This window comes from Odocoileus virginianus, chromosome 31 (genome assembly GCF_023699985.2).
Source record: "Odocoileus virginianus isolate 20LAN1187 ecotype Illinois chromosome 31, Ovbor_1.2, whole genome shotgun sequence".
NCBI classification, from domain to species: domain Eukaryota; kingdom Metazoa; phylum Chordata; class Mammalia; order Artiodactyla; family Cervidae; genus Odocoileus; species Odocoileus virginianus.
The window spans coordinates 22530374-22552408 of NC_069704.1; the positions used below are offsets into that span (position 1 = coordinate 22530374).

At 52.0% G+C, this 22035-nt stretch overlaps 2 protein-coding genes across 14 annotated transcripts in view; one reads left to right on the forward strand and one right to left on the reverse strand.

The window, feature by feature from the left end:
- The window catches only part of SECISBP2 (SECIS binding protein 2), a 37308-nt gene extending 29540 nt beyond the window's left edge, over positions 1–7768 (forward strand). For 7 of the 11 annotated variants that reach the window (XM_070459388.1, XM_070459389.1, XM_070459390.1 and 4 more), the window contains 3 exons: positions 5545–5702; positions 6022–6214; positions 6880–7768. In XM_070459388.1, the coding sequence (XP_070315489.1) occupies positions 5545–5702; positions 6022–6214; positions 6880–6983 (455 nt within the window). In that variant the 3' untranslated portion in view covers positions 6984–7768. The remainder of the gene's footprint in view (positions 1–5544; positions 5703–6021; positions 6215–6879) is intronic. The other 4 variants (XM_020886120.2, XM_070459395.1, XM_070459396.1 and 1 more) reach the window with 1 other exon arrangement.
- The window catches only part of SEMA4D (semaphorin 4D), a 161094-nt gene that overhangs the window by 18711 nt on the left and 120348 nt on the right, over positions 1–22035 (reverse strand). The window contains exons 17-21 of one of the 3 annotated variants that reach the window (XR_011484959.1): positions 21782–21991; positions 14774–14983; positions 10770–10867; positions 10201–10400; positions 304–8101 (exon numbers count right to left, since the gene is read on the reverse strand). Coding sequence is in view for 1 of the 3 variants with exons in the window: in XM_020886118.2 (XP_020741777.2) it covers positions 10374–10400; positions 10770–10867; positions 14774–14983; positions 21782–21991 (545 nt within the window). In the remaining 2 variants the exon portion in view is untranslated. Of the gene's footprint in view, positions 1–303; positions 8102–9029; positions 10401–10769; positions 10868–14773; positions 14984–21781; positions 21992–22035 lie in introns of those variants that run through there. The other 2 variants (XR_011484960.1, XM_020886118.2) reach the window with 2 other exon arrangements.

The window sequence follows — 22035 nt, forward strand, 5'->3', positions numbered from 1 at the left end:
TTTACACAAATCACCCCTCAGGCTCTCAGCCAGCTGCCTGAACCCCCTCTTAAAGTAGTGGTTGCTTCAGACGTTCTGCAGTTCCTCCTCTGGGGCCATTCCAGCTCTGTGCCTCCCATGCAGCTGTCATCCTGGGGATGTGTCTTCTGGTGGGCTTTGGTGGTCGTTGGCTCTCACATACTCCTTGTCTTGGGACGTGTGCATCCCCCCGTCAGTGGCTTATAAGAAAAAGCCACGGGACGTCTAGGAGATGGTGGTTGAGATCCAGTCTTTCCAATTTCTGACCTTTTTTTCTCTTCTCCCTTCTCTCTGGAAGCTTGTGGGACCTTCCCGTGCCCAGGGTTCTGGGAGGTGGGACGGCTTACAGGCGGTGTGCTCAGTTCTGGGACGTGCTGCTGGGTTTGTGCTCTGAATCGCCCTCTTGTTGGTCCTCTCTCGGCTTCCCCTAGAACCATGTTGCTCAGATGCTGGGTCTCCTGCACCGTCATCCACCTGTTAGTTTTCTTCTTTTCAGCTCTTTGGTTCCGTTTTCTGTAAGGATTCTTCAGTTATGCTTCTTAATATTTCATTTCTGCTGTTATTTTTTATTTCTGGGAGCCGTTTTTTTTGTTCTCCAAAGTTCCTGTGTTTGTAGCGGTTGCTTCGTGGATGCGTCTCCTCCCTGAGAACCATAGTGATGTGAGGGTCCTTTCTCCCTGCACAGCCTCCCTGCCCAGGTGGTTTGCTCTTTGGGCTCGTGGTGGAGGCTTCTGCAGATGCCCAGGTCTGCTTGTCTGTCTGTCTTTAGCAGCGGCTAAAGCTGACTAGCGACTTCACTGGTGGCTGAGTGAATCCCCCTACCAGCGCCGAAGACTTGGGTTCGATCGCTGGGTCGGGAAGATCCCCGGGAGTAGGAAGTGGCAACCCACTCTAGTATTCTTGCCTGGGGAATCCCATGGACAGAGGAGCCCGGCGGGCTACAGTCCAGTGGGTCACAGAGAGTTGGACTCAACAAGTGACCAAGCAACAGCAAAGCTGACTAGAATTCTGGGGGTAAGGCTAGCACTTAAAGGCTTTGAGCTGCATTTGAGAGCAGTGGTTCTCCCAACTGCAGTGAGCATCAGAGTCACGTGGGAAGCTGATGAAAATACCGATTTCAGAGTTTCTCCCTGAGCAGGTCCAGCGGACCCCTGAATTTGTATTTCTAGTAAGTTCTTAGTTGCTGCTGCCACTTCAAGGACCCCAGGCTAGAACCTCTGCTGTGGGATGGCAACTGAGCTGCTGCTCTGTTGGAAAGCACCATGCGGGGTGCATCTCTGATGCCACGTTTCCGGAGGAAGAACTCTTACTTTCTGCAGGGAGTCTGGGGTGAAGGGTGGAGGCCTTGACCTCTACCCTATGACCATGACCTTATCCTGACATTCATGGGCCCTGTGTCCTGCAGACCCACTGCCTTGCTGCACCACAGGCCCAGCACCGGGTGTTGGTTGAGTGAAGCAGGTCCGGACACCAGCTTGCTGTCGCCTCGTCTAAACTCCACACTGCCTCTCAAATGCCTGGCGCTGCCCATTAGTTGCCAAGCTCTGAGGGATGAATTCTAGGGTATAGATGTGTTCCCACTGGTGCTTCAGGGCATTTCCCGCTGGTGGCTTAGGGCAGCTGACTCACCTGTTTGTGTTTCAGCTTCCAAAATTTTTTACTTGTCTCAGAGTGTCCTGTGAATTTTCATCTTTAAAAGGCAAACCAAAAACTGGGAATATGTATATTCAGTTGGTGGTCCGCCTTGCTCTTTCTCTAAGCCCCCACTCCTCTGATTGTGCCAGAGAATGGAGCTGAGAGGGCATCTTAAGGATTTGTTAATGCATTTAAAATCCGTTGTTTACTTATTTGTTTCTGCCTTTTTTGTTTGTTTTTTGCCTTGAGGCAGAAGGAACTTGATTACATATTCTAGGAATGTTTCTTCCTTGGTAAAGACAGCCAATAGATTGTAGTCATTTTAAAGGTAAAATTGAGTATTATGGCCTGGGATTATGCTGAAATACTATTATTTGCTCAGAGTGGCATTTTGCCTAATAATTCTGAAACTTTAAATGGGAATTGTTGACCGGATATAGCATTTACTTGTTTGGTCTCGCTGTGAAACTTTGAGAAGCTGGCACTTGGAGATATTTTTCAGCTCTCACAAGTGACGTTGGCTGGGAACAGGGCTGAGCAAAATCATTGAGACTTGGCTGCTGCATCAGGGAAAGCGGTGCACGCCTGCAGCATCCTCTCCGGGGGGGAGTCAGACTGGACAGGCTGAATTCACCAAAACGAGATGCAGTGACACGTGTAAAGTGTCGTGTCGTCTACCAGAGAAGCTCAGTAGAGATGAGCACTCAGGATTTTTATTGGGGCTGATCACAAGGACACCCTCTGCCAGGCAAGTCCCCACATTCCAGACTTGCAGAAGGAAAGCCAGTGTTGAGTGTAATCTGCATATGCATTTTGGGAACAGGAGTCACTCTTACCAGATGGGGTCACAGGGGCACCCCCAAAGCCCAAGTTCAGGCACCAGCCGAAGGTCAGCCAAGTAAGTAAGCTGGCCTTTTTGAGGAGAGCAGCCATCTGGCCAGTCCTGTTATAACTCTTTTCTGCACACTGCTCAAATACCCTCTGTGATCAGTTCCTGAGCTGGGGTGGACACGAAGCTGAGTCACCCTGAGTGAGAGACCACGGAGCTGACGTTTAGGAGAGTCGTCAGTCTCCCATTGGAAACATCTCGCTGTAAGTAACGCAGATATCACCTGTCTTGCCTCCCCCTTTCCCCCACCTGCCTAGGAGTGAATTGTCTTTAAAGTTCATATCCCCAGAAGTTGCTTCCTTATCACGTTTGATCTCTGTGGGTAGATCTGGGGAGGGGATGGACAGATTAAAATGATGTGGGGCTTAACCATTAATTCCCTATTAAATCAGCTGTGGAATGAATTCCCAGTTCCCTCAAAAGCAGTTGTTGTTCAGTCATTAAGTCATGTCCAGCTCTTTGTGACCCCATGGACTCTAGCACACCAGGCTTCCCGGTCCTTCACTATCTCCCAGAGTTTGCTCAAACTCGTGTCCATTGAGTCAGTGATGCCATCCAACTGTCTCATCCTCTGTTGCCCCCTTCCCCTCCTGCCCTCAGTCTTTCCCAGCATCAGGGTCTTTTCCAATGAGTCAGCTCATCATAATCAGGTGGCCAGAGGATTGGAGCTTCCAGCTTCAGCATCAGTCCTTCCAATGAATATTCAGGGTTGATTTCCTTTAGAGTTGACTGGTTTGACCTCCTTGTTCTCAAGGGACTCTCAAGAATCTTCTCCAGCACCATAGTTCGAAAGCATCGATTCTTCAGTACTCAGCCTTCCTTATGGTCTAACTTTCTGTATAGTTCAACTCTCACGTCCATACATGACTACTGGAAAAGCCATGTCATAGCTTTGACTCTATGGACCTTTGTAGGCAGAGTGATATTTCTGCTTCTTAATACACTGTTTAGGTTTGTCATAGTTTTTCTTCCAAGGAGTAAGCGTTTTTAAATTTCGTGGCTGCAGTCACCATCCACGGTGATTTTGGAGCCCAAGAAAATAAAAATCTGCCACTGTTTCCACTTTTTCCCCCTATCTATTTGCCATGAAGTGATGGGACCGGATGCCATGATCTTAGTTTTCTGAATGTTGAATTTTAAGCCAGCTGTTCTACTCTCTTTTCACCCTCATCAAGAGGCTCTTTAGTTCCTGTTCGCTTTCTGCCATTAGAGTGATACCATCTGCATATCTGAGGTTGGGTGTGCATTTGAGAAGTTGTTCTTTTGAAAGAAAATTAGGTAATCATATGTAATTAGGTACCAGGTGATAAGAGATCTTAGGAGATTTTTCCTTTCTCCTGTAGATGTTGTGTGTTCCCTCAGGAAGTGGTCAGTTTACAGAGGAACTGGGGTAGGGCCACACTGCCTCTAGGGGACACTGCAGCCCCCACAGGCGGGCATGCTGCTTCCTCCCGGCCTCCGCCGGTCTTCAGGTGATTCTGTTAGCGTTTTCTGTGAGGCGAGGCTGAGCATCTTTCCACTTGTTTAAGGGCTTGGCATTTTCTGCGAATTGTTGATTATTTGCCCATTTGTCTTTCAGGATTCTATATTCACATATACTTTTTTTTTTAAATAATAACAGCCACTTTGGTTAAGAATTGTGAATGTTATTCCAGTTTGTCATGTGCCTGTTTTTCTTTAAGTCTCAGAGATTGGGTGTGTATGTGGATATTTTTTCTTCTTGTTTTTATTACATCTAGGTTTTATGTTATTCTTCAACCTTTTACTTCAGGGTTATTAATTTTTTTTTTAATTCGGTTTTTTTCCTTGTTCTGTGTTTTCATTTTTATTTATTTAGGTAGAATGCATTTCAGTCTGAAATGGATTTTTGCAGAGGCTGACCCCTCTGTCTCTTTGCACCTTCTGTGCTTCAGGGGACTCTTGCCAACCTGCTTAAGTGCCACACATTCGGGTGATTTCTGGGCCTTCATTCTGTCACTCTGTATCCCATAATTTTCGTTCTTACAGTTCTGTAGCAAGCTTTAATATCTGCAAATGCTAGCCTGACATTCATTTCCTTTTTCAAAAGGCCATTCTCATTTTGTGTATTTTGTATTTCTCAAAAAAAGCCCCACTTAGAGTAAGTTACAGTATAAGAAGTTTTAGGTTAACATAGCATTGACATATGATCATATTGGTTCATTCCATCCAAGAGCATAGATGCCTTTGGCTTAGGTTTTCTTTTGTGTTTCATTGGCATGTTGAGGCTGCTTTGTAAATTGCTCATGTTTCTTGCTACATTCATCCTCACCTGTTGTAGCCTTCGGTTGCACTTGCACGTGGAATCGCCTCTCCCGTTCTGCGTTCTATCTGGCTGGTGTTTGCACGTGTATGGGTGGTTTCTATGTTACTCACGCACAGCTGCCCGGATGTGATTCTCTTGTCGGTAGCAGCTTGTCAGTGTTGCTGGGTGAGCATCACTCACACACATAGCTTCTTCACCCTCTCTGCTTGTGGTGCCACCCCTACCCTCCCACCCTCCTCCTACCAGGCTGGTGTCTCACTGGGAGGCAGGGTAGAATCACTCCGTGACCTCCCTGGGCTCCGGGTTTCCATCTTTTTGAGTGGGTACCACCTCCCTTCTCGGGGTTTTGTGAGGATATAGGAGCCAATCCACGCAAGGCCATTAGACCCAGACTGGCACACAGTATTCAGTGAACATGGCTAAGGCTTCCTTGTCCTGTTTGATACAGCTCCAGCTGCTGACTTGATGTGGACGTATTTTATAGTGATTTATTGCTTTAGACGTGTCTCTTGAACAGTTGATTTCTTCTGTGTGGCTGAGGGTAACAGTGTACTTCCACTGCAGTGACTGGCTTTCCCAGTGAAACCCAGCCTGGGACGCTGGCTCGAGTGAGGAAGTAGCCGGGAGTGTCACTGTCCATCGGGAAAAGCTCTTGGCAGCCAGTGTTGCCAGTGCGCTCCTGGGGTGCCCTCCCCTGTCATTCTCCTTATCCTCCAAGCAGGTGGGCTAGACGACACCCTGCGCACCATCATTGACTACGCCTGTGACCAGAACATCCCCTTTGTGTTTGCTCTCAACCGCAAAGCTCTGGGACGCAGCCTGAACAAGGCTGTTCCCGTCAGCGTGGTGGGCATCTTCAGCTACGACGGGGCCCAGGTGAGGCGGGGAGGGGGTGCTGGCCTGTCTGCTCTGGGAGGGAGTCAGGGGGGACAGTGGTTGTCTGTGCTTCACTGGCAGAGTAGCCCTGAGCCCCAGGGGCCCCAGTCTTGAAAGCAGTAGCCTCGGGGGCCTGGTTTCCTTAAAAACCCAGAAGTGTGATTCCAATTTAGCTCTGGGCTCACTGGTGCTACAGAGGAGCCTTAGGAAGGCCTGAGGGCAACACCCCTGGTACACAGGCGGGCACCCCCCATTTCCCTGTAGAGGGCGCCTCACCAGCTTGCAGGGGACCTCATTTGTACTCTGGTTTCTGCTCAAGGACCAGTTCCACAGGATGGTGGAGCTGACGATGGCGGCCAGGCAGGCCTACAGGACTATGCTGGAGAGTGCACGCCAGGAGCCGCTGGGCGAGCTCGGCCCCTGCACCCCCACCAGCCCACCCAGTCAGGGCCCCAGCTGCCCTGCGGAGGACAGCCCCCTGGCCCCCACTGGAAAAGAGGAGCCACACTACAGTGAGTGCTGGGGGCAGTGGGGTTGGGGCCCATCGTCTTCTAGGTCTTCATTGACGCCGATTGAACAGGGCGCCCAGGAGAGCGGCATGGCCACTGTGGCCAAACGAGCTGCAGAAGGCCCTGTTAAGCCCCGGCCCATGTTTAAGAGGTGGTCTCAGATGTGGGAGGGGAGGGCTGGTCAGTGGGTATCTCAGACAGACCTTCCTTGGGTCACATGGCACCCAGAGGGCAGCCGTGAGGACAGCTGTATCCCTGGCGGGTGGTTGTCAAGCCTGGCATGCACCGACCTGTTTGATCCTGTTCACGAGGGGAGGTTGCATTTGGGGGTTTTTGCTTGAGTCCTTTCCAGGCCCCACTCAGGGAGCCAGGTTGCTGGGCAGGCTGTGTGCTGCTTGTTTTCCAAGAGACTTCCCTGACTGTGGTGGCTCAGATGCTAAACAATCCGCCTGCAATGCAGGAGACCTGGGTTTGATCCTGGGTTGGGAAGATTCCCAACCCAGAAGGAAATGGCAACCCACTCCAGTATTCTTGCCTGGAGAATCCCATGGGCAGAGCCTGGTGGGCTACAGTCCATGGGATCGAAAAGAGTCAGACACAGCTGAGCAACTGACACTTTGCATGGCTGACACTGCCTGTCTGTTAGTGGTGTGCTTTCTTGTTTCCAGTTGAAGTCTGGAGAAGCCATCTGGAAGCGTACAGCCGGTGTGCCCTGGAGCTGGAGGAATCGCTGGAGGCTTCAACCTCTCAGATGATGAACTTGAATTTATAAGAAGAGTTCGTTACTGCGTGTTTGTGTATTTGAGGTGGGGGTGGGGGTGTTGAAAGACTTTGGGGCCTTTTTCTTCTCATTTTTTCGTTGACCTACTTGTGTTGTGTATGGCTGTTCAACTGGGGAAGTAACCAGCAGTGTTTGTAGCTGTCCAAGAGCTGCGAGTCCTGCGGAGGGGCACTCGGTAAGCTGGCGGAGACCCTCTCACAAAGCCTTGGGATGCAGCCTCGGCTCTCTGAGCACTGTATGAGTCTGGAAGATGCTGGACAAGATGGTACTCAGAGTACTCTGCTGCTGTCGAACATCTCTCCATGGCAGGACAGCTGAGCCAAGTTAGTTTGTGGAAAGCAGCGGCGGGCTGAGGCGATGTGGCTCGGAAGTTGGGGTAGTTCACCCCGTGTTCCCAGCCCCGGTGACCCGCACAGCCCTGCAGAAGCCGTGGGGGTGGGGTACGGGGAATACCTTTCTCAGGATATGGCTCTTTAGCCAGAAGATTTGGGGATACTTGGAGGGTCTGCTAAAATGAGCCTCAGAAGGAAAATCAGTTCTCTAACCTGTGACCTTTTGACATGAATATTCCTTTTGTTTATTTTTCAAAGAAACGATTTTGAAGTTCCTAAATCTCAGTTTTGATAATTTAAGAATATTTTCTTTCTTTTGTAAATGAACACATTGTGAATGTGGTTTCTTAGAGGCCAGAAGGATAGAAGTTTACTTTCGTATTTTCCTGTAAGTAAGAGGGCTTATTTATTTTGAATAAAGAGTGATTATTTAATTTCACTGGAGACTCTGGTCACCTTGGTCTAATCAGCACTTCCTACATCCTGATCTGTATTTTGGGGGCACTCTTCTTTGAGCTGAAGGGGACCGAGCAGGAAGAGGTTTGCTGCACTCATCTCTCTTGGATCTCGAAGGTAGTGACTGAAATCTCCAGCCCTTAGAGATCCTGTTGCTGGACCTACCGTGGTCCAGCCTGCTGGCGAGCTGGTCACATGAGAAATAGCAGGGTCAGACTTTGACTGCTTTGCGTTTGTCAAGCAAGCAAGGTATCTTGTGGGCTTTGCAAGTGCTTGTTCATGTGTTCAGTCATGGCAGATGTACTTTGGTGAGTGAGTGGCCTGTGGGAAGCAAAATAACGTGAAGTAATGAGTTGGAAGGGCTTCCTGCATGGCTCAGTGGTAGAGAATCCACTTGTAATGCAAGAGATGCAGGAGATACGGACTCAGTCCCTGGGTTGGGAAGTTCCCCAGGAGGAGGAAATGGCACCCTACTCTGGTATTCTTATGTGAAAAATCCCATGGACAGAGGAGCCTGGTGGGCTACAGGCTGTGGGGTCAAAAAGAGTCGGACATGACCGAATGATTTTGAGCACAGCACGGTGAGTTGGAAAGAGCCTGCTGTGGCCAGGGCTGGTGGCGAGGTGGAGGCTGTCTGTAAAGTACTAGTCTGTCTCTTCATCTGTTGTTCCCAGTGAGTGCCCTGCTCTCCCATACACTTTCTGAGCTGTTTCAGTGAGGAACATGCGATTTGGTCCAGCAGGCCCTCCATCCGGTCACAGGTTTCTCCCTCAGGGCCACCAGAAGGAACAGCAGCAGGGAGGGTCCCCGCTCCACCGTCCCCATTAACTGTGGTAGGTTTGAAAATAGATTATTTGAGAGTGAAGTTTCCATAATGAACTTATAGGCAGAAAGTTAACTTGTCAACTCTATTTAGCAGTCTAGAACTATAAAACTGATACATTAAAAAAAAACAAAAACCCACATTAAAAAGTCTCTGCTAGAGGTGCAGGTTAGAGCCCCCAAGGCCCCTGGGTCTGTGGTGGTCAGATTAGCTGAACAAAGTAGGTGGGTTTTAACATCACATTCAGCTGCTGAGAGGGTTCGCTTCTTGTGTGACTTAACACTGGGTTGCCCTGGCAGCCAGGGCATGGTGTCACCTCCTGGCAGAGGCCACTGCCGCAGGTGACACAGTGACCTACTCTATGCTGATGGCACCGCGGGAAGCAGGCAGGCGTCCCGAGTACAGACACTCTTCATGGAGCAAACGTTTCAATGGAACTCTTTTTTATTTTTTTTCCCACAGTTCAGAGAATCAGATCCTCATAACTGCCTTTCCCACCAGAACCCTGCATGCTGATGTTACAGTAACTGCACGTGTCTGTTCCGATCCTAGCACCAAGGAGAAGGCCCTGCCCATAGAGCAGAGCAACCACCATACAAGAGAGCCACAGTGAGAGTGGATGGATGTTGCACCAAAGGTCTTGTCACAGTGCATCATGGGTGACCTGTGAGCCAGCTCGGCCTCTGTTGACAAGGCAGACCGGCAGCTCAGTGGCAACCGGGATGACTTTGACCCCGAAACCAGCCATCCTCAGAAGCCTTGTTCACAGTGGATCCTGGAGGTGACTGGCTGGAAACGTGTGCTGCTCTTGAACAGAGGCACTCGGCTTCAGAACAAGGGAGTCTGGAAACAGGCTGTGGTCATTAGGCTGAGGAGATGTCCATTTGCTGGGGTCATGAGAAGTACCACTTAATTTAACAGAGATTTTGGTTTTATGATAGATGAGCATTCCACTAAAAGCAGTCATTCTGCAAACAGTGCCTATAAGGTTCTAGGCTGAAGAGCCTTGGCCACCACATTTACACACACGGCAGAGTCCCCAGGTGCAGCGTGAGTAACTTGGGGACCCCATAGCACATGGACAGAGTAGCCTCACTAGAGCCGTACCGCCGTGAGCAGAGTGACCGGGACCCAGGAGATGCTGATCTGCTGGCTTTTCCATCAGACAGGCTCGACACCTGGGCCATGGCTGTGAGTGGACAGGTGCACACTTGGAGCTTTAGGAAACAGGCTCTGACATTAGTGAGTAATAACACAAAGTCTCCCATCCAAGTTAGCGCCTGAGTTTGGACCTCAGCACTGAAGGTTAAAGGCAAATTCTGGTCATCTGGAGCCTTGTCCTTCCTGCCTTGTCTCTTAGGCTGAGTGTGAAGGGGGCTCCAGAGCAGTAAAACCAGCAGTCACAAGAGCTAACACGGCTGTGTGAAGGACAACCCGTTGCATGACACGAAATTAACTCAGACCTGTGGAGTGCAACAGCAGTGCTTGTGGAAAAGGATCCGGCATACACACTACTGTCTTAACCAGAGTTCTGTCTAGCCTATTAACCTCGGCTTCCTGCTCCTGCCAGACAGGCCATTCTGTCCCATCTAAGTACCTGAGTAAAACGTGTTCTGGCTACTGCTGCAGGCCCCTCAGGGCTCCGTGTTCTCTGCTGCGCAACCCGAAGAGCCGTGTCCAGCGGACAGGGAGACAGCCCACTGCCCTGAGGCCTCCGGGCCTGCGTGGCGGTGGCAGCACGGCCAGCCTGGTCAGCACGGCTTCCTGTGGCTAGAACACGTCCTGGTTACAGCTTTCCTGAAAGACACCATGGACTTCAGTTCTTGGCAGAACAGAAAAGCCTGGAACCTGCTTCCCATGTGCTCCCGGGGGGTCCAGGGTCCTGAAGGAGGGAAGCCTGGGCCTACTAAGCTCTGGGCTAAGGGTCAGGGTGACCGTGGGGGGCTTGCTGGAAGCAGCTGGCCCCACCTAACTTTGGGTTCCTGTAAGAGCCCCCTTTCCCTCGCCACAGGCTGGAGGGCAACAGGTAGAAGGGGTGTGGGTTTCAGAAAGCACAACTGCTTGGTGGGCCAGGAGAAAGCACATGGGGCCCCCTGGCAGGATGGGTCCCCAAGAGGGACAGCTGTCATCCCAGACCCCTGCCCTCTTTCGGGCCCGGCCACGTACCCACGCCTTCCTCCAGTTCTGCATCATGCGGTCATGCTCCCCAACCACGGCTCTCCAGCTGGCGAGCTCTCTGGTCCACCTCTCCTGCTGGGTCGCCTCTGCAAGGTAGAGGGGGTGCTCCAGATAGTTTCCAGGCCTTCATGGCCCCCGGGGTGGGGGGCCCCCTCCATCCACAGAGGCCGTGCTGAGAGCTGAGTGAAACCTCTCTGCTGGGCTGAGCTGAGTGGGCTAGGGTGAGGTATTTACTCCTCAGGCCTTCACTTCCTGGCTTGGGGTGGGGGGGGGGGTGCTCCCCAGTCATGTCCCCTGTCTGCCATCCCCAGGCCCACCAGCTCCTATGGCAGCTGCTCCCCAAGGCCACACTGGCCCTGTCCCCCACATCTCACTGGCACCTTCGGTGCAGCCAGGAGAGGGGCCAATTCCCCACACCTCACGGGGCACTGCACTCATCGTGGTGGGCAGGGGCTGTTGCCACCTCCCTCAAGGGAGACTGGTCACCAAGGCTGCGAAACCATTCTGTCCTGTTAATCACCTGCCACACTCGCGCTGCACCTCCTTGCGTGTGTTTTGATCATTTGACTTACGGATACAAGGTCACAATTTGTAAGGCACTTATTTTCAATTGCAAAGTCTGACTCTTTGCAACCCCGTGGACTTTCATGCCAGGCTGCTCGGTCCTCCACTATCTCCCAGAGTTTTCTCAAATTCATGTCCATTGAGCCAGTGATGCTATCTAACCGTCTCAGCCTCTCACAAGATAATTCATCTTATCTTGACCAAGGGCATTTTATAGAAATGAACGGAAGTTATAGGTGGGAGAGAGTATCTGTAATTTCCTCTTCCCTGGTAATTCCCACTCAAACGACAAAGGACCTTTTAAAATATGCACATTTACATATAAACTCTATCTTGAAAATGGATGGAGAACAGGAGAGAAAACTAAAAACCTGGGAGTTGAGAAGCAGAGGGACCAGTTGAAACAGCCTCGGTAGAACCGGCAGACCCAAGCAAGCATGCAGGGTCCCAGGCCGGCAGTGGGGAGGCGGTTGGGACCTTGGGGGCTGAGACAGCGCAGGCTCGCAGGCCGCTTACAGGCTGTGCAGAAGGAGTGCACAGCCCCCGGGGCCTAACCGCTCTCCACAGTCAGGATGCTGCCCTGTGTCTGCCCCTGAAGACTGGTGGTCTTGGAGAGCCCGGGGGCCTGGGCAGTGCCTGCACTGAAGGCAGACCAAATGATGGGCTTACGGACTAAGTGATGAGGCTCCAGCCTCTTGCCAACCGGTGTCCTCACTGATAACCCAACCCGAGCCATGTGGGCTTAGCTGAGGCCCCTCCATGGCGGCAGTGGAGGGGTGCAGGGCAGACCAACTCTCTAGTGCAGATAGGAACTGCCTGGAGAACTTAGATGCCCCCCGGACTTGGGAGCGGCTCTGCATTTCTAAGGAGCTCCCAGGTAGATGCTGCCCATCCAAAGGCCACACCTTGGGTAAATAACCGACCATCAAGGGTCCCAAGACTTGGGAGGGAAACAGAGCCGTCAAAAAAGGGGCAGCTGAGGGAAAAGAACTGGAAAATCCTCTCAATAACCTTAGAAAGGGGAGAAGATACTACATTGATGAGACGAGAAGAGAATGAAGTCATGACAACAGAATGAAAACCTCGAGTAGTGACGGTGTGACAGTGGAACAAAAATTCACCAACAGGTGAGAAAGTTGAGAAAAGCTAACAAGTAGAGGTGACAGGACAGAGAAGATGGACAGAGGGCCAGGCCAAGTAGCCCAGGATCTAGGAGAACAGTTTCATGGAGACAGGAAATGAGAAAAGTGCTGAATACCGATAGGTGAAGGGCAGAGGCTACCGTGTGTAAGGGGTCTAGCCAGGCGCTGATTGACACAGTGCTCAGAAAGACGGGGGTCACATGGGGTCACAGGGGGACCCTCAGCAGCAGAAGACGGAGCCAGCATCACACACTAGGGAATCATTTTCACATCAGAATTGTCCACCCAGCTGGATTCAAGTGTGAAGATGGAGAAAAGACAGGCTCTCAAAATGCTCTCCCCCCGCCCCCCACCAGACACCCTGAGTGTGCCAAAAGAGACACTTAAGAGAAAAATAGAGAAAGTCAAAGGAACACCAGAAACAGGTCATGAGACCCAATACCAGGGGAACGGAATCTCCAGCCTCAGCAGGAAGGGCTGGTCCCCAGGAGGCACACGGCTCCTGGTGCAGCGGGTCTGGGGAGCTGACAATAGGACCCAGTATGTCTGTGCGGATCAGGGATTTCACTGCAGAGTCTGGGTGGCAGTAATGACAAGTATGAACCAAGCAAAACAACAACCAAGAACAACGGACTGGTTCAAAACCGGGAAAGGAGTTCGTCAAGGCTGTATTGTCACCTTGCTTATTTAACTTCTTTGCAGAATACCCTGATAGCTCAGTTGGTAAAGAATCCGCCTGCAATGCAGGAGACCCCGGGTTGATCCCAGGTTGGGAAGATCCTCTGGAGAAGGGGAAAAGCTACCCACTCCCCTATTCTGGCCTGAAGGTCCATGGGGTCCCAAAGAGCTGGACAGGACTGAGCCACTTTCACTTTCCTTTGGGATTCCCCGGTGGCTCAGACAGTAAAAGAGTCTGCCTGCAATGGAGGAGACCTGAGTTTGATCACTGGGTGGGGAAGATCCCCTGAAGAAGGAAGTGGCATCCCATTCCAGTATTCTTGCCTGAAAAATCCCATGAAGGAGGAGCCTGCGGGACTACAGTCCGTGGGGTCACAAAGAGTCGGGCACAACTGAGCAACTTCACTTTGCAGAGTACATCACAGGAAATGCTGGGCTGCAAGAATCACAAGCCGGAATCAAGACTGCCAGGAGAAATTTCAATTACCTCAGATATGCATATGATAACCACCCTAAGGGCAGAAAGCAAAGAGGAACTAAAGAGCCTCTTGAAGATGAGAGGAGAGTTACAAAGCTGGCTTAAAACTCAGTATTTAAAAAACTTAAGATCATGGCATCTGGGCCCATCATTTCTGACAAATAGATGAGGAAAAAGCAGAAGCAGTGACAGGTTTATTTTCTTGGGCTCCAAAACCAATGGATGATGACCACAGCCATGAAATTAAAAGACACTTGCTCCTTGCAAGAAAAGCTATGACAAATCTAGATACCGTATTATAAAGCAGAACCATCCCTTGCTGACAAAGTTCTGTATATTTGTCAGAAAAAGCTATGGTTTTTCCAGTAGTCATATATGGCTGTGAGAGTTGTTCCATAAAGCTGAGCAAAGAATTGATGCTTTTGAACTGTGGTGCTGGAGAAGACTTGTGAAAGTCTTTGGACAGCAAGGAGATCAAACCAGTCAATCCTAAAGGAAATCAGTCCTGAATATTCATTGGAAGGACTGATCCCGAGTTTGAAGCTCCAGTACTTTGGCCACCTGATGAGAGTGGGGCTGAGTCATTGGAAAAGACCCTGATGCTGGAAAAGATTGAAGGCAAAAGGAGAAAGGGGCAGCAGAGGGTGAGATGTTTAAATCACTGACTCACTGGACATGAATCTGAGCAAACTTCAGGAAATACTGAAGGAGCAGGGAGCCTAGCCTGCTGCAGTCCATGGGGTCATAAAGAGCCAGATACAACTTGGCAAGTGAATAAGAAAAACAACAATGAACCAAGCAAACGGGTGGGCACAGTGGTCGGTTATGTGGGAAACAGAAGTACAGAAGGGGAAATCACAACAGCGTTGTTACCTGGCCCTACAGAGTCGGCCATCCGAATAATGTAACAGTCTAATATTGGGAGGATGGGATAGGCAGTCAGCATGTGTGCTCATGGGTGTATGCATGTATGCAGGTAGGGACACACAGGCATGCAGCTGGGAGATAAGACAGTGAAAAAGTAACTTTCTGTCTTCGTGAAAGCCGATAGGTAATCCCCAGACTGAAACGTCCCCATGCAAGCCTGCTTGCTGCTCAAGGGACAAGGGTAAACAGTGAAGCTCACTTACCGAGCCTGGTCACGGTGACCCGCACCCTGGAGGTCTTGTTCCCAGCCCAGGATAGTGCAGAGCAGCGGTACTCGGCGCTCTCCCGGAGGGCGTCTCGCAGCCAGCTGAGCACGAGGGCCCTGCCGTCGGGCAGTGCATGGGTCTGCGTGGGCACACACACCTCCAGCTCGCGCCCATTCTTCTCCCAGAGGAAGTGAACGTCTGCAGGACCTGGGGATACACAGACCATCTTCACCCCTGGGACCCCTACTAGGGGTCATGAGAACTACTCTGGTATGGGAGGCAGGGTGTGGGGGCTTTCCAGATGAGGGGCCTCGTCCCAGCTGGTCCCAAAGTGACAGGACAGCTTTCTCCTAAGTCTCTGACCTCTCCCTGGAGGTGGTTCCCCACTGTGGTCCCCAGTGACCCCTGGGAGCAAAGGGGTACAAACACTTCACCACCTCGTGCTTCGTGGCTCCCTGCTCCTTGATCTTGCTCGGGCACCTTTTTCAAAGCACCCTTGCATGGTCGTGTCCCCAGGACACACACACAGGGACATCAGAGTGAACCTTCTCTTCCTTTCTTACTGGGCTGTGCACCCCTGTGAAGTGCTCTGGAGAGGGTGTCTATTCCGCACAGAGGGTCTGGGCCTGGGAAACTCATATGCCCACTGGCCCTGCTGCCCCTACCTTTGGCCTAAAGCTCTGCCCCTGCAAGCCTGCTCCCTCTCCTTGGGGCATCGGGAGGTCAGAGCTGCCTGCCCCTTGGGGCCTGGCAGGGCCTCCACGCCCAGGGTAGGGACTGCCGCCAGGAGCCCCAGGCGCACCAGGGTGCTGAGAAGGGCTGACGGCCTGTCTTACAGAATAAGGACTTGGAGGACAACGGACTGGAGGCGGAAGAGGGCCCAGGCCGAAGCCCCCTTCCTGAAGCATCCCAGGGCTCCGTGCACCATCACCCCCAGATCCCATGCTCATTACAGAGAGGCCGGGGGGTGTGGGCCTTAGGGACCAGTGTGTGGAGAGCCTGGGGCAAAAGTGGGCTCTGGCCCCAAGGCTGGAATCAGCCTCACTCAGCACGGCACCTCCTTGATGGGGTCCCCATCCCCCTGCACAATGTGCAGCTGATGAGTCCGGGGTTTCAGGCTTCACCCCGGGCCCCAAGGGCTGTGCTGAGTCAGACCCACCTCCTGTCCCTACTAAAGAACAAACAAGCTGGGGCATTTCCCCGGCATCTGATAAGACACCGGCTTCCACTCTAATGTGGGCCAAAGGCAGGACAAGTCACGACTGAAACACCCAGCAACACCTCGGCTCCTTCCTGGAGTGTGTGCAGACCCTGTGGCTGAGCTGAGCTGCGACGGAGCACAGGACAGTCCAGGCGTTAGACGGCAGCAGCTGCCACCTACCCCAGGCACCCGAGGGGTTCAGAGCCGGGTAGGAGGGGGAGGCAGGCCCTGCTCCCTGAGGGCTCTGGGGGACACCCACACCCTCTGTTCTGCTGCTCCCAGTAATGGAGCAGGGGTTCGTGCTGGGGCCGTTCCCCCCACTGCCTGTGCCAGCCGAGCACCCCAACCATGTGGACCAGGGGGTCCTAGCTCCCTGACAAATGCCTGCTATTCCGTGTTGACTGGACCACCCTGGGCAGCAGGCGGGCAGATCAGTCTGACCTAGACCAGAGCAGCCCTGCCTGATCACAGTCCTGCCTGAGAATCAGCTTTCAAGAGCTCAATTCCCTCTGAGATGCCCACCAGCCTAGGAAGGACATAATGAAACATTTCACACAGGATGCTCAGAGGTACCAGGACTACGTCTATCTGTGGCTGGAGTTCACCGAGCAGCCGATGATCGAGCCGAAGGATTAAAAAACCTGCACGGAAACAGCAGGCATCTGGGTGTGCTTGTGAGTGGGGACGTGTGTACACGGTCAGGTGTAGGAGGCTGGCTGAGATGTTTCTCTGTCACATGCTGGGCTTTTTACAAGCGGAGAGACGTCTAGTTTAGATAAAATTACCTTTGACGGACTCCTAGCAAGTCGGGTCCCTGTGTGACCCCCTGGGGCCTATTCACCTTTGACCCACCACGTTCAGGATCCTCAAAGATGTGATTCGATTCTGTTCTTTATACTTCCCTAAAATTTCAAATTCACTACAAGAAGCAAATATTGCTTCAACAATAAAGCAGAGTGCTATGTGGAAGAAAGACACAAGTCACAGGCTCTGGAGGGAGTTCTGAAAGGTGTTCAGAAGCGACTCTCATGGCAGTTCCCTGCCGTACTGGTCCCATGGGGACCGTGGGGTCTGTTCACTTGTTTTCTGGGTGGGATTGCTGGTGTTCTGTTCTATCACTATTGTATGTGTGCTCGTCGTGTCTGACACTTTGCGACCCCGTGGACTGTAGCCCGCCAGGCTACTCTGTCCAGGGGATTCTCCAGGCCAAGAATACTGGAGTGGGTTGCCATGCCCTTCTCCAGGAGATCTTCCTGACCCTGGGATTGAACCTGCGTCTCTTGTATCTCCTGCATTGGCAGGCGGGTTCTTAACCACTGAGCCAACTGGGAAACCATAATTTGTACAAGGTACATTTTTGTATACAGAACATTTTGTACCCTGCCCACAGATAACTATAATTTTCAGGTATGCATGCTTATACATATATGCAGATCCACATGTACAGGTACACACACCCATGTCTGTGACACCTGCTGGGTGCCTGCCTCGCTTTAACTGAAGGCTCTTCATGACACCGTGCCCCATTTAGTCATTCCCCTGCTGGTGGGCAACTCAGGGCGGTCAACTCTAAAAGCTGATACTCATGAGCCATGACTGGTCAAAAACGCAAAGGCTTCTCAGAACAGTCAGTGAGGTCGGTTCTTATCTCCTTGCCCTGCCCATTGATGACACGCATTGAGTCCCCAGGACGGGCGCCCCAAACATGGGTCACAGGAGCCTCGGATAGGTTCTCCTGACCAACGCCGAGACAAAGAACCCAGGTGGCCTGAGCTGGGGACGATTCATCACCCTGAACCATACAGGCCAGGACCTCTCAGGAGCCAAATTCTCCTTAGACCCACAGTCATTGGGGCACAAACATGAAAACCACTCCCGCATGCACCTTTACCGTGAGTATAGCATGAAGCACCATTAAATGTTCTCTAAATGGGGATCTAACCATGTCAAGTACGAAAAATGTTACAATACTTACGTTCCATTTATTCTTTTTAAAAAACTATCCAACTCATTCTGAATGCAGAAGAGATTAAAGAGAGAGGGAAAGGAAGTTAAAACTTAAAACCAGTCAGCAGGGCCAATACACTATGTCAGTGGGGACCTAGGGCAGCAAGCCAAACCCACCTGCCCTGTCTCCCAGGGGCCTGCTACCCGGAAATTTGGGGTGCTGGGCCCATCCCTCACAGCCACCGTGGGCTGGGGCCGCCAGCAGTCTCGGGCCCCAGCCCCCACTTCAGGTTTGTGGGACTGTTGGCTCCACCTTGACCCCACCCTGTCCAAGGAAACCGCTAGGCAGAGTTGACTATGTGTTTTAATTGCTCAAATGTGTCCAACTCTTTGTGACCCCATGGACTGTAGCATGCCAGGCTCCTCTGTCCATGGGGTTTCCCCAGCAAGAATACTGGAGTGGGTTTCCAATTTCCTTCTCCAGTATACTCCACTGTGTGACAAAACCAGAATTCCTCTGAGCAATGGCCCTTTCTTAAGGAAAGCCGACCCATCCTAGAGGCGAAGGGCCTGAGAGCCCCCAGCTGGAGGGGGGGTGCAAGAGACCACCCCAAGTCATCGGGCCATGTCCCGTGCAGCTCTAGGCATCCCCCTCCCTGTGCTCAGCTCCCATACTCACGCCGAGTCCTGCAAGCTACTGGACGGCCAGGTGCCCCCATAGGGGTGCTGTTCTGGTCTCTGAGCACCCAGATGCTCGGAGTACGCACCAAGGACACTCACTCCGGATTCCCCCGCGTGGCTCAGAGTCCGCGCGCGTGTGTGTGCTCAGTCACTCACTTGTGTCTTTGGGACTCTTTGGGACCCTTTGCACTGTAACCCACCAGTCTCCTCTGTCCATGGGATTCTCCAGGCAAGAATACTGGAGTGGGTTGCCATGCCCTCCTCCAGGGGATCTTCCCGACCCAGGGATCAAACCCACTGTCTCCTGCATTGGCAGGTGGATTCTTTACCACTGAGCCACCTGGAAAGCTCTCCAGAGTCCATGAGAATCTCATGGACAGAGAAGCCTGGTGGGCTACAGTCCACGGGGTGGCAAAGAGTCAAACACAACTGGGCGACTAAACAACAGCAAAACTTTCTGTGTGTATATACGTGCATGTGCAACCACATGATCTGCACAGACATGCATACGGACACATCACCAATCGCTGTGATCTGCACAGGCTTGCCTCGTTTGACTGTGCTATGCTATACTGCTCTTTGCAGAGATTATGTTTTTTGCAAATCAAAGGTGTGTGGCAACCCTGCATTGAGCAAGTTGATTGGTGCCATTTTCTCCAACAGCATTTGCTCACTTCCTGTCTGTGTATCACACTTTGGTAATTCTCACTGCACTTTAAACCTTTTCATTATCATTAATATAATAATTGTTTGGTGACTATGACTGGTGATCTTTGTTGTAAGTGCCTCAGCTTGCTGAAGGCTCAGATGACCTTTAGCATTTCTAAATTAAGGTACATAATGCTTATTCCATTCTTAATAGACTATAGTATAGTGTATATGTAAGTTTTAAATGTACTGGGAAAGGAAAAAATTCATGCAACTCAGTTTATTACAATAGTTGCTTTATTGCAATGGGTCTGAATCTGAACTTGCCACACCTCTGAGATGTCCCATATCTTAATCTGTATTTACAGGCAAAATAAAGTGTGCTCACATGCACATAGTGGAATATCTCTTTGCTTATCTGTTCTAATTTTCCATAAGAGCATGGGTTTTTTTCAGAAAAGCAGAACACGACTACATGCTATCATGATTTCTCCAGCTCAGAACCCCTTTTCTCCATTTATCGGTATTTTCCTAACTCCTAACTTTCAAATGGAAGACAGCCAGTAGGTAGGAGAACCACCCCCAAAACCCGGAACTCATCCTCCCCACACTCAAGCCTCAAGGCCTTTGAATAGAAGCATGGCCACAAGGCACAGTTGTGCAGAGTGTTCTGCGCCAAACAGAAACACATTCACACACACAGGTGTCTGCATACATGTTCATGCAAGGACACACAGACATACAGGCACACGTGTGCACACAGAAATAGGTCAGTACACAAAGCACATACACATACCTATGTTGTACACATATCAACATACAGACGCCCAAGCACACACACATTCCACCAGCATAATCTGGAGATGCAGAGAAGCCCCTCAGAGTCACTCAGCTGTAAGGCCGTCCCCACTGTGAGAAGCTGACCTGGCCTTAGCTGGGCCAGCGCTCCAGCCACCGTGGGACAGTTTGGTAAGCCCAGCTCCGCAGTGACACCCAGGCCAAGGCCAGGTGGGAACAGCCTGGACAGGGAGGTGCTCGCAGGTGGAGGCAGGAGCTGACACCTGTGCAGAGCCACAGCCTGCACTGGCTGATGGAGCTCCGGAGCCGGCCACCACTTGAGGGAGGAGCTGTCCAGGGCTGCTGCCTTCTTAAACACCGTGCACTTGAACACCCGCACCGCGCAGGGACCCAGTGTGGGCTCATGGGCTAGATTTAGGAGAAAAGGGCAACACCCGCCTAGATCTCATGGGGGGTACCCAACCCAGCCACCTGCGGCAGGAAAAGCCTGGGGACAGGCCCCCAGCACGGCCTCAGCAGAGGAGAGGTGCTCTCGTCCACTCCGCCCCTCACCAGCAGGCCGCCCTCGGGAAGGGGAGGTCCCTGAGTGGAGACGGAGTGAAACTGCTCCATCGAGCGGTGGGCCCTCACAGGCCATCTGTGGGGATCCTGAGGCCTGCGTCTGTCAGCAGGGAGCCTGGAGACACCAGTACCAAGTGTCTCCGCCTTCCCACTGCTGGGTGGTTTCCCCAGCGTGGCTGTGAAGGATGCTGCCACTGCGGGCTGGGCCAGGGAGGGCTGAAGCACTTCCCCAGCGCCTGCCCAAGGAGTCAGGGCTAAGAACAGCACCCAGGTGACCTGGGGCCACATGGACCCACCCCTCGCAGGTCTGTTTGCAAGCATCTCCTTCATAGACAACTTCCCTGTCCAATGCCTGGGGCCTAGACGGAGCCACCAGCGGCTACAAGTGCAGGGTCACAGTGGAAATGGCCGCTTGAAGGCTCGTGAGTCAACCCACAGGGAAGTGGGTAGCAGCTTAACACTTCCCACAGCTTGCTTAAATTCTCCAAACAGTGAAAACAAAAAAAGAGATTTGCTTTTCCTCCTAAGTTTATTCTTGAGCAGCCCTGGAGCATGCTGTGTGTTTGCAGCTACTAATGAGTTAGAAGGTGGCAGCGGGGAGGCCAGGCCGCCGAGCACTGCCCAGAGCCCCCATGGGACATGCTCAGCACAGAGGCGTGGCTGACACCCCATCTCGGTGTTGTCCAGCACTGAGCCAACACTGCCTATGGCTGAGGGCACACTAGACTTGACACCTTTTCTGCGTTTAAACATCTCAAAGCAAATTGTTAAAACAATTCCCATTCTGGAGGCTCTAAAGTTCATTTTTTAAATCTCCAGATGCCACGTCTATTAAACCCAAAGTGTTAGCCAACACAGAAGTAACCTTATATACCAGTACTGCAAGCTGCAGCTCGAGTGTGCAAATAAATTTGGGTGCATGGCCACACCCACCCATTGGCAGCTTTCAGGTTACAAAAGAAGAGCCGAGTAGCTGCAACAGAAACCATGGCTTGCAAAGTCCGAGTTTGGTCCTTCATGGAAAACACTGGTTGACCCCTACTGTCCACAGGAACAGCTCTGGGGTCACGGTTAAGCATCGCTGGAGATTACTGGAGGGATGCAGTAAGGAAGGCAGTGCTTCTGGAGGAAGTCCCCCCCACCCACACCTGGACAGGTGCCCTGCTCACCTGTGGCCTGGCAGAAGAGATGGAAGGTTCCCAGGGCATGCACGTGCTGGGCCTGGTCGCTGAGGAAGGGCGGCAGCAAGGTGACCTGCAGGCGGCTGTCAGGCCCTGGGCCCGAGGCCGGCCAGGGGCTTCGGGGAGAGGAAGATGAGTCGGGGCCCAGACAGGACAGGGAAGAGGACCCCGGAGGAGGGAAGGGCAGAGGAGATGAGGCTGCGAGACAGAGGACAGAAAAGAGAGAGGGCTCTGAGGAGAAG